The sequence below is a fragment of the Nothoprocta perdicaria genome, unplaced genomic scaffold, assembly GCF_003342845.1.
Source record: "Nothoprocta perdicaria isolate Ctin4 unplaced genomic scaffold, notPer1 scaffold_267, whole genome shotgun sequence".
NCBI lineage: Eukaryota > Metazoa > Chordata > Aves > Tinamiformes > Tinamidae > Nothoprocta > Nothoprocta perdicaria.
The window spans coordinates 208,517-220,781 of NW_020455496.1; the positions used below are offsets into that span (position 1 = coordinate 208,517).

The 12,265-nt window shown below is 35.5% G+C and overlaps 1 protein-coding gene across 1 annotated transcript in view; it reads right to left on the reverse strand.

Moving 5' to 3' along the window:
• Positions 1 to 832: 832 nt before the first annotated feature.
• The window catches only part of ASB5 (ankyrin repeat and SOCS box containing 5), a 26,318-nt gene continuing 14,885 nt past the window's right edge, over positions 833 to 12,265 (reverse strand). The window contains exons 2-7 of the mRNA XM_026040805.1: positions 6,484 to 6,563; positions 5,299 to 5,406; positions 4,267 to 4,417; positions 4,004 to 4,138; positions 2,997 to 3,188; positions 833 to 1,351 (exon numbers count right to left, since the gene is read on the reverse strand). Coding sequence (XP_025896590.1) covers positions 1,224 to 1,351; positions 2,997 to 3,188; positions 4,004 to 4,138; positions 4,267 to 4,417; positions 5,299 to 5,406; positions 6,484 to 6,563 — 794 coding nt within the window. The 3' untranslated portion in view covers positions 833 to 1,223. The remainder of the gene's footprint in view (positions 1,352 to 2,996; positions 3,189 to 4,003; positions 4,139 to 4,266; positions 4,418 to 5,298; positions 5,407 to 6,483; positions 6,564 to 12,265) is intronic.

Sequence of the window (12,265 nt, forward strand, 5' to 3'; positions counted from 1 at the left end):
CTGCGTTTCCTCACTGAGCATAATTACAGTGGTAACATAACTGCAGATGTGGTCACTGAAAAGGGATGGAAGAAGGTCAATCACAAACGTCAAGCAGTAAATCTTCAGATCTCTGGCTTTGGTTTACAGGAACTGAGTGCTAGTCACTGGGATGGCAATCTGTTCTTCATGGAAGATGGAATGCAAAAACTGAGAGAAGCAGTGTTATATTTTGATGAACTAAACGGATTGCCCTTTTTGACACAACCGTCAATCATCACAGTGCACAGGCAGGAGTGGGGCAGGAGCCTTCTGAGCCTCCTAATGTCTGTGGAGGGGTCAGCACTCTTGATGTTTGAATGAGATTTTTAGACTCTTTTGTAGTCTCTCTGTGAACTAGAGCTTAAGGCAAATAATACCTTCTGAGAGTGAGAGCTGCCCTGTTGCAAGGAATAGATGTATTTTCCAGACAAAGCCTTGCATCCATCTTCTGAACTCTGAGTTGAAGCTGATGCATACATATCTATATTTTTATATATTTCTATATATGTACATATACACAACATTGGAATTCTGTGTTGCCAGAGGATGTCATAAAGTCTCTCTACCGTAAGGCGTCTGAGAAATACTCCCTTGCCATCTGTACACTGTGCATGGTTGAAAAAAAAAGAACTGATCATATTCCAGCAGAATTCCAATTCGCAACATGGGCAAGGTAAAGGAAACTTCTCACTCTCATTAATGAATTACCTAAATATAGGAAATAAAGAAGAAAAAAAGGACATTTATTTATTTTATTTTATCAATGTATATAATGCACCTATCACCAAGGATTTTTAGGTACGCAAATAATAGAAACTTAAAAACACATAAAATAATGACTCTAAATGGACAACTTAACAAATAATAATGAAGAAACTTTGTGGTTCGATTGAGTCAAACAGATTATGAATTATAAATACAAGTAACAGCACTAAAGCTAATTAGTAAGTGTTAAGCTAAAGCTATACGATCATTTCCCAGAGCACTAGCACACTTCATTCAATTCAGCCTTATTAGCACCTTGGTACCAGTTGCTGAATGGCTCCCAATTACTATTGCATCCCTAGACTGCGTCAAAGACTTTTTAAAGTAATATGCAAAAGGCTTTCTTCCGCCCAGCAGTTTTTTAGGTAAAATGTAAAATTTAGAGGAAAAAAAAAAAGAGTATTTGTTATTCAAGTTTCTAAAGGTTAGTTACTGTGTTATCTATACTGTAAGAAATTCTTCAGTATCGTTGGCAGCTGGAGTTGCGGGACAAGATGCAGTCTAGCTCTTCCTATGTAATTTCGGATACGTAGTCGGCAGAGCTGGCACAGAGAAGAGGGGGTAGCTGCAGAAAGAAAGGAATTTAATTATAGACCTGAAAAAGGTCTATGAAAGCTAATATTTTGTTTTACAACAGTTGTATACAATAATGCAATTTCTAAAAAAGTTTATGTTTTGTAAATTCTTTATTTTTCCTGTTCTTATACTCTTTTTGTTTTTTTTCTGAAAGATATAGAAAGGGGCTGCTGAAACCTGCTTAAACCTAACAGGTATCTAAAAAGCAAACTCAGTGAGATCCAGCAAAGAATTCATATTTTTAATTTAAAAACCTGCACTCAGAAAATACTTTATGACAGTTTCAAAGATAAAGTTGCTTTTTTTGTTTGGTTGTTTTTTGAGGCCTGTACAATGGATCGAATACGTCTAAAGGAATGCCTGTGATTATGACAAAAATTCCTCTTCTTATTTCCCACACATTTGGGTGGCTTATTTTCCTATACAGGGTCTATACCTGTCTGAAAAAATCCTTTAATAATATCCTTTGGGATATTATCTCTAAGCTACAGACTTCAAGAGCAGGATTGCTGCTGCTTTACGTACAGGTACCGATGCCAGCTTCACACTGACTAATTAAAGGGAGAATAAAGAGTATTCTTAGGCTGTCTCTTCTCTTGTTCTCTATATCTAAAGGCAAAGCAGAATTATAACATACACACAAACCATAGAATCATAAAATCATAGAATGCCGAAGGTTGGAAGGGACCTCAGAGGTGATCGAGTCCAACCCCCCTGCTCCCGGGGGGTTGTATTCACAGTATTCAGTGGTATACTGCTGCCACAAATAAGAGCTTTTTTTTAAATCTATCTGTAATACTTAATTTGTAATTTGTGTCAATTATACTACCAGCATATTTCATGCTCTTTGAAAGCCTTGAGTGACAACTCTTATTTCTCGGATACAATTCAACAAAGAAAAATTAATCCAAAAAAGAAGCTTCTTACCGCTGATTCTATCTCTATGAAATGCTTTATAAGTATATATGACAACTCATTCATATTCTATTTTTTAAAAAATTGTCTTTGCATTGGTGTATGTAACTGGGAATAGACTGAAACAGTTTATATTATACCTTGTACAAACTGACAAAAATTTTAAGAAAAAGAAACCCATACTTTCAATAACTGCATGCTTGATGTCTACAAATGCTTTATAGGTACTTCTAAAATATATTAAAAAGAAAAAATGTATTTTCATTTCAGAATATATATATTTAGTTTTGACCAGCTATGCCAACATCTTTTTTAAATATGTTTTAGAATATATTGTCTCAGAACTTGTTAAAAAGTTCTGTCTCAGAACTTGTTAAAAAGAAAAAATGTATTTTCATTTCAGAATATATATATTTAGTTTTGACCAGCTACGCCAACATATTTTTTAAACAAGTTCTGAGATAGCCAATAAAAATTGTAGTTTCAATGTCTAATTTTAGAAATATCTAATAAAAATAAGAAGATATGGTTTCAGATTGTATATATGCTGATGCTGCTTGGCCAACATGGCCTGAGACTATAAATATTACTGGATATTTTTATAGCTAGAAATGCATTTATCATTCGTTTCATCCAGCATTGAATTAGCTTCTATAACATTTCCGCAGTTTTTTCAATAATCCAACTTAGAATTGTACAAACATACTTCTAAAGCTTACCTTCATGGAGGAGCAACTGTCTCTCCACCAAACTGCTTGGGGCAGCTAAATCTACAGGTCGCTCAAAATCTGCATTTTTGGCATTTATGTCCGCCCCAAATTCAAGGAGCAGGTTTATGATCTCTGTACTAGATTGCTGGGCAGCAGCATGTAGTGGAGTCTCCAAATGTTTTCCTTTCTGCACATTGGCACCTGGTAGTATACAGGCATTAAGAGACAGAAGAACAAATGGTCATTGAGTAAAGACAGTGCTTAATAGTGTAGAAAAAGAAAGAAAGAAAGGTGTGCAGTGTGCATGTGCACAAGCACACACACATGCACCCCCGAGTGGGAAAGCCACAGTGAACTTAGCCACCTAATGAATTTTACTGCATACCAGTATCATGTCAATTTACTAGAGGAACTGCTGGTATAATGCTAGCAAGGCTGAGTCCACTATTGCTGTCACTGTGCAAATATATGTGTAATTCACAATGGTGGTTATCAGCATAACAAATGATCTGGTAACAATGCAGATTTTGTCCTTGGGTTTGGATTGAAACAGGGCAAACCACAAACATCTCTTGTTTGTTTGATTTATATTAAATATGTAATGTGAAATTTAGGAATCAAATGCCTTTACTAATCAGAATATGCTAAATTATGAAAAAAAGTGGGACTACATTGCTGAAGAAGTCCATTGAAAAAACAATGGTTACTGCTTAAAAATTCTTTACAGTTTACTTTACTTTTTCCTACATGAATGAACACCTGCAAAACTGTATTTGGTACTGAAAATTTTAAACACCTTTATCTCTGGTCTTGCTCCCTTTTCCACTCACATGCTTGCTACACCTTAAAAACGGTGACAGAATAAACTTTTGTGAAAACATGCATCATGCAATCTTGCAAATAAAGCTTTAGAGTAATAGTTCTGTCTTGATGATGCAGTGCAACTCACTTCAAAAAGTGGGTGCTGTAAACCATCTTCAAAAACTAGCTGTACCTTCAGTTAAATAATCACATACCTGCATAGAGAAGCTTTCGAATGCAATGGATCTGCTGTGAAACACATGCTACATACAGAGGTGTTCCTAAGTGAGGAAGATCTTGGTCCACATCTATACCCCAGGATATCAGGACCTCCAGACAGTCGCTGTGACCTACCAAAGAATGACAGCAGTGCTTGACTTCACTAAGCTGTTTCATAGGTAAAACTGGACACATTTCTTAACACTACTGCTGAGACATTTTTCAGCAGTCCCATTTTGTTCAGCAGCTGATTTCTTACCTCTACTGGCTGCTTCATGAGTTGGTGAAGGAAGACAGGACTCCCACTGAGCTTTGGCACCATACTCCAGCAACAGCTCAGCACATGACGCGCTGCCTCGTGAACATGCATTAAATAAGGGTGTCACTCCATCGATTGTTGTGGCATTCACCTAAAATACATAAGATCTTTTAAAGAATAGAGTTGAAATAAGGATATATTTTTTAACTTCATTATAATACCAACAAATGTACTGCTTACAATAACATGGCTTAACTGCTGAGTCCCTGTGTTACCTTCCTGCTCTCACCACACTCCTCAGTTAAAACTAGTTTATTATTATTCTTGCTAAACTATGCTGAATAAAACAAAATATACCTGGAATATCGAAGATCACACATTTATATTTGGGGCACAAAATGACTTAATTTTCAAAAGTAATTGTACTTAGCTCTTTTAATTGATACAGAAAATTGAAATCTGTATCTGTGGCAATAACAGGGACCTTCTGTCTGGACCTCTGTCAGCCTGCATGCTCCATATTAAATGTGGGAACTATTTGTCATTTTATTCTATATTTTTACCTCTGTGTTGGACATTTCTTGGGATGTGGGCAGACTTTTTAGAGGGTCTCCTGCAAGCCCCTCAGAGAAAACCAGTACAGGAGAGACACAGTTTAGAGGAGAAATAATATAATTTAAAAGGAAAATAATGTATGACTGGTGACACACTACTGACCAATTTTCTCCAGTTTATTGAACTTACTGTCTTCTCAACTTACATTTGTTTTTTCTGTTATTGCTCTTTTGTTTGATAGCTTACATACCTATCTACTTACATAGTCTTCTTTCTAATTTTGATTTTTACCTGTGTTTTTATCTCTCTGTTGATGTGTCTGACCCACCACTTTCCTTTGCTAAGCTTTCAGATGGCAACTTATTGTAATAAAATGAGATCAATGCCATCACTAAGGAATAGTACAGAGAAATAACAGTAGAATACATCCTTCTCAGCTAAACAAATGTACTGGACCTCATTCAGAAAAAAACTCACGTTTGCTCCTGCTTCAAGGAGGATTCTTGCACAGCCAACATGATCTCCCAGGCACGCTTCATGAAGTGGAGTGACTTGGTCAATTGTTAGTATGTCTACATTGTAGCCCTAAGCAAGATATGAATGACATATAAAGATTATACAAAAGCTGTTAAGAGTCATTTCCTTACACTGCTAAATGATCAGGTTATGTTACTCTAAATGCACTTAAAACTTACATGCAATATATAAATATTGGTGAGCACAAAGTGAATCATCAATCAACACAACTAAGAGAATGAAAATATGCTTTCAGCTCTTTTTTTTAATCAGAAATATTCGAGACTGAAATAGGGTATGAAGGTCTAAGGAAGGTGTAAAGAAGATGCAAACAGACTCTTGAAATGTACAGTGATAGGACAAAAGGCAACAAACACAAGTTGCAATGTAAGGAATTTTGTTAGTTACAATGGAAAATTCTTCCATCATGAAGATGGTCAGTCCCTGGAACAGTGGTTCAGAGAGGTTGAGGACTCCCCATCTGTGGAGATCTTTAAAAATTTGCAAATGCCTGACTCTAAACTGTTTTGTGTTTACATGATTCTCTACCCTAAGGTCAAATAGGTTTCTGCAAGGAGCACTATTCTCAGATTGATAAAATGGTGGAGCTCTTGGAACTCTTAAAACTTTCTGCAGTAAGTCCTTTTTGATTATTTAATTATCATCTTCATTTTCTTTATACTTTAAATATACACTCCAGTATAATTGATCAGTATTGTAACAGATAATATGACACAATACTGCAATATTAAGATTCAGTGATTTACATTCTCTCCCTTTGCTATTAAAAAATAATAATTAATCAGAAGCATGTAAGAAAATAGAATCTATTATTCTTCCCCATCAACAACTATCTTTCTGATCAGCTCTATTTACCTGAGAACTCAAATTAGTGAAACTACCGTGGGGTAAGTGATACACCCTCCAATATAAAGATTAATTTTAAGAAAGCTTTAAAACAGGGAGAATATATATTAATTTATACCCTAAGCTATTGAAATTTCCAAATGTGTGCAGCTCGAAAACATTCAAGTGAGAGAAAAAAAAAAGAAGCAAAGCAAAACATACTAAATCCACAGTAACAATCTATGCTGAGAAATTAAGTAATATTATTAAGGAAAGCAATTTTAAGAACACAGCCTTCACCTGTGACAATAAAGTCTTTAGAGAAAGAAGACGTCCTTGACTGGCTGCCTCATGCAGAGGTGAGCGATCTGCCCAAGAACCTATGTAATAACAACATTTATTGAGTAAACCATAGAAATTAGAAGGATTTGGGAATGAATACAGCAAAGTGGAAAAGATAATGCACAGAATGAAGTCAACTGTCCAGTGAAATTTGTTGCTTCCCTTTACAGTCTGTACTACAAATCATCAGTTTCCAGAGAATAAAAAATAAGTTCCATTAAGTGTAAACATTTCTATTAAATGATTCTGTGATACAGCAGAGAACAAAGTCTACATATATTGACTAAATTACTATGATTTAATAAATTCTACAAAATAATATAACTTATTATTGTATTTATATTTTGTTTTGTAGTTGTCATTCAGAAACTTACAAGCTTCCACACATTGATAGCTAGACCTAAAACAGACATAAACCTGCCTGAAAAAGTGCTAAAAAAAGTTTCTAACATGTATGAAATTCAATCAGGAAAACCCTATGCATGATGAGATTCATTTGCTGCTACTACACAAGTGCAAAGAGAAAAAAGAGAGTGAGAATCTATCTTCCATCCCAATCTGTTTGCCATCTTCTGGACTGCACTGTGCAGTACTCTCAAGGAATTCAACAAATCGGCAGGATTTTACAGACTAGTGATGAGAACAGGCATGCCGTCACAAAAGGAATGACGGAGAAGATTAAGTGTGCTCAATCTGAATAGAAAAGAGAGGGTAGCTAAAAACATACAAAATAAGAGACAACCTGGAGAAGATAAGTAGTTTCCTTTTCCCGTTACTGAAGGAGTCCTTCTATGAAAATAGAACTTAACCACATATAAGACTATCTTCTCACAAAACTCACAGCTACACTGATTAAGGCACAACTGAACATTTAAGTTACCATAAGACTAGATAAAACTGACTATATAATTAAATACTGATTAAGATTTCAAAATTTTGCCCTTAAAAATGCAAAAACATTAATAATATGTTGTAGTATCCCACATGCTGTGAAGTTTCTTGTACTTTTCTATCGGTGTGAATAGCTGGACCATAGGTAAGATCCAGATTCCAAGATCCTTTCAGAACTACTTATTCTAAGCTCTGATCGTGGGAATGTACACGTGTACATCCACCCCACACACATGCTGTGGCCTTTACTTTTTATTTTGCTTTTACTTTAATTAAATATCTTACAATTCTTATTTCTAGCTAAAAGAGCTGAGAAAAAAAATAAACATAGAGAAATGTTTGGGATTTTAGGGAGCTTGATACTACAGTCACAGAGCTGAGAAATATATATTGATCTGGTTTTTAGAAAGTATTGACATTTCCTCTCTCCCATGCCAATAAGCGCAAGTACAGTTATCCTATTACAAGCTGGATGTGTACAGTGCAATTTTGACCAATACTTTCCTCCTTCCTTAGTGTTACTAGAGCAAATTCAAGCAAACTTTCAAAAACACTGGTTACACCAATTCACAATAATTGCTCAAAAGTAATTAAAAGTTGTAATTAGAAGCTATTTTTGAAATTTTGTCCTTATTTCTTCACTGAAGAAAACTTTCCTTTCTCAACAGTTTATTTTATTCCTCAATTAAGAGGGGAAAAACAATAAATATAAATAGAAATAGAACTAAGAACATTGTAAATGTCATTGACCCTTTATGCCCATTAAATATATTCATATTGAGGTCATTTTTTGTGACCTCAAGTATAATTCTAAACAGAAGTATAATTCTAAACAGGACAGAGACTGAGACAGAATCTGAAAGAAATGCTTCTTGCATTCTCCTTTCCTGCTTCCCTCCAAGATTGCTCGGAAGAATGCCTGTCGATGTCTTTATTTCAGTGATATCAGAGATTCAAATGACGCTGGTTCCCAACCCAAACTCAGTTTTGCACCTAGACCCGCTTTATATCTCTGCTTTTGAATAGATGCATTGAGCAGTTAACTGTTTCTGCTACATGTATTAAATACAAAAGGCTTAGTTTTGTTATTGACTCTATTTAAAAAAAAAAAAAGGTTTAATGACTGCAGAAAGATTCTGTTCAAGTTTGGAAAAAAAATCACATTTCAACTGACTTATCATTAATCATAATAATGATCATTATTGATCACTAGGTATCAAGCAGATAAGAACATGTTCAAAATAAATACCTATCTTATTAATAAACAGGTGTCTTCAAAAGAATTTTTTCATTCAGCTTCCTCCCTTCTGCTAATGTAAAAGTTTGCCATGTCTGCTACTTAGAAAGCATTAACAAGAACATAAATGAGTAAATTTTCAATCCACTGTTGTCTGTAACAGTGGTATTAGCAATCATATTCTATTCAAAAACTGTTAATGCATTAAGTCCCTCCTGACGTAGCCTCTGACAGATGCTGAAGGCAAAGAACCTCTAACTAAATTTAGAAAGCACTTCAGTTCCAAGCTCACTCGTATGTAGTTCACCAGCAAGGGCAGCCTAGTCTGCTCTGTAAACACTAAAGAGAAAGAAGAAAGATATTCACTGCATTAACAGACAAGGTTAAAGAAAAATATGGCAAAATATACAATACCCAAATCTCCATCTCCCCACGGCACTTCCAGCCAGCTGCAATGATAAATCCTACTCATTTCTCTCAATTGAAAATAAAAATCTGTTCTCGCGGGCTGGGCCTGTGCTTAACACACTGCAGCTAATTTTGGAAGGAGATCAGCAGCTCCCTGCAACCTGAACTTTCACCTGTAAAACCGCGGCAGTAAACACTGCTCCGAGAGCCGGCCTCAGACAGCTACCGGCTTCCTTTCTCATGCTAAAGCTTCTTTTTTCATTATTTTATTTTTTTCTTCCTTTTTTTTTTTTTTTTTTTTTTTTTTTTTTAGGTTTTGAGAAGAAGCCAGGATCTGTGCATTAGTTTTCCGAGAGAGCTCACCTGGAATTTCAACATGAGGGAAATTCATAGTGAAATCAATGGAAGCTTGAACTGCATGCAAACTGCTTTCTCATGTAATTAGACATATGGATCCATAGTTTAGTATCCTCCAACACCAGTATTAGTAAATAGCTTTGTAAGGGAAGGACTGCCAAATGTATATATATGGTATTTTGGTATCTTCTCATATTATATAAGAAAAGAAAGCACAGAATATTTCAAGCCTACCAAATGCTCCTCATTCTGGGTTTTTCTTCTAGCAGTTAACTACTCTGTCAATTAAGTTCTTAACAATTTTAGAGTCGTGAAAAAGAACTTTTGGTAACTATGTGTCAGCAGTAAAGGTCTCACCTCTAAATTATACATTAACATATCTATCTAGAAATTATAAACATTACATACGTAATTATTCTGTGTGTATGTGTGTGTGTGTGTCTGTGTGTGTGTACACATCCACACATGAAAGTAAAACACTGATGACTTCTGGAAAGAATACGGGTTTTGAACCAATCATCACACAGACTTTCAAAATTTGGGGATTTCATTCCAAATTCAAATGCCAACAACTTCCAAAGTTTGAAAATCACACACAAAAAAATTCTTCCATACAGTTCAACTTCTGGCACAGCCAAGTTACATGTTCACACCTTGTTTTTGTCAAACCACCTATATTTTATTCAATGATTAATTTAACATTCCTATTATTTTCATATTCTATTTACACAGTCTATCCAAGCCACTTTAAGTTAGCCAATCTAAGTAGACAAGTATTAATTTATATTGTCTTTCCCGTGATATTCTCCCAAATACAAAAACTTCAACCCCCTTACTGAATCTATCTTCCTAGTCTATTCATAGTCTATACATCCTATTTCATAACTAAGGAGCCAAAAGACAGCATTTTAATGCTCAGATTGTAAAAGAGCCTTGAATAACTACGATCACTCAAACTTTTAGGTTAGATGACTTATCTTGAACCAATTACATGCCACAGCAGAGACACAAACAGAATCCAGTTTTGGAAATAGAACCAAAAAAAATTACCCTTTTTTTTCAGTTGTGAATTCCTACCTCATTCACAACATGCCTTATCTTACCAATAAATAGAAATACACAGGGCATATTTTTTCATATATCATCATATCATATGATATTTTTTCATATATAAACATCAATATCCAAACAGACTTGCTTCCACCAGCTCAGAAGCAACATTATGCCACACGCGGCAGTGGTCACTGCAGTTGTTCCTGCCTCTGCACTGGCCTTGCATACAAAGGAAGAAGTGTGTTCAGGTCCCTTCTCCTGTCATGGGAAAGTTCATCAACAACAGCCCCTTCCTCTATCCATTAGTCACAGTTTGGTTTTACATCTTCCTGAAGGATCAACAACTGGCTAGCGCCAAAAGAGTTTACAAACTATGCCACAGCAAGGGCACCAAGCTCTAAAATCGTGTTAACCTCTGAACCTCCGTAATCAACAGAGACTGTTAGACCCACATCACACTGCTGGAGCATGTGCAGCAGCTCGTAGCACTCTTAGGCTGTTAATATTTCCCTGCACTAATAATTAAAGCAAAAGCAGATATTTTCAGTGGACTTTCCAAGCAGCAACTGACAGAGAAGAAAAATACTGATGTTCTGAGGTAACTTCACATTTTGGAGAACTTTTATCTAGGAGAATTTTTGACTTGGCCTCATCAAATAGTCCTTAGACCTAAATCAGACTGTAAGTAATTTTGCCAAAGCTAGGCTCATAATTCTCTTTTTTTTTTTTAATTTTTTTGTCCTAGAGTAACTGCTGTAGACAGTACCCACTTGGCCAGGACTGTTGTACCTAGTGTTATGATTTTTGCCAAAGCCAAGAGATTTTGGTAAAACAGCCTGGCTATTGTGGCTCTCATGCCACCGGGCTGAAAAGCTTTTCCTCACTTGACTCTACCCTTTCTACCTTTCTATTCAAAAACTAATAAGTCTATCTGGTATGACATATGCCTTCTTTCTCCTTTTCTAGCCCATTTCTGCAGACATTATGCCTTCTAATATGATGCCCTCTGGCCTTGTTAGGGTACCTGGGGAAGACAGTCAGGTTTGCATGTCTATATGGGTCCTTTGCATCTGATACTATGTTTTGCCCACTATGCAGGTGACATGCAAGCAGTGGAAGCATCAGTTGCAAGAGAAGTCTCTCAGAAGCTTCAGGATGTCTATCAGAGATCATACAGGTGAAGTTTGGCCCTCACAAAGAGGATGTAAGCAGCTGGATCTTGTAAAGAAGGAATCTTCAGAAAAAAAAGTCCACAGTTTTTTGAAAAAAAAAAAACAAGCTGTGGATAATTCATTATAAAAATGGCAAAAAAACCCTCTGTTCTAAACCTGATCCATGTCAATGAGCAGATAGTGTTAACATTTTTAAACGAAATATCCATAAATATCCAGCTGAAATGTTCATAAATATACATTATGATCTTATTATAGATCAGGTGAATTTCAGCCCAAATTGTGAACAATAAGAGGGTAAATTGCAGGTTAATACTGATGAATAATTTCAACCTTACGATAGTGTTGCAGCTGCACTGTTACTGGGGAAACAACAGTAACTGCACCTTAAATTATTGAATATTAATTCTAAAATTGACAGTACTCAAAATTAGCAAAGTTATTTTAAAAATGCTTTTCGCTCTACCATTCACATGCCATATACCTTTATTTTATATTGGAATTTCATAATTCTTTTCAGAAAAAACAAAATCAACCTCTACCTCCTGTCACCTCCCCTCTCTATTTTCCCTGACTGTTACTGTCTTCTAGGTACTCCAGTTTTCACTTTTTTTTTTTTTTT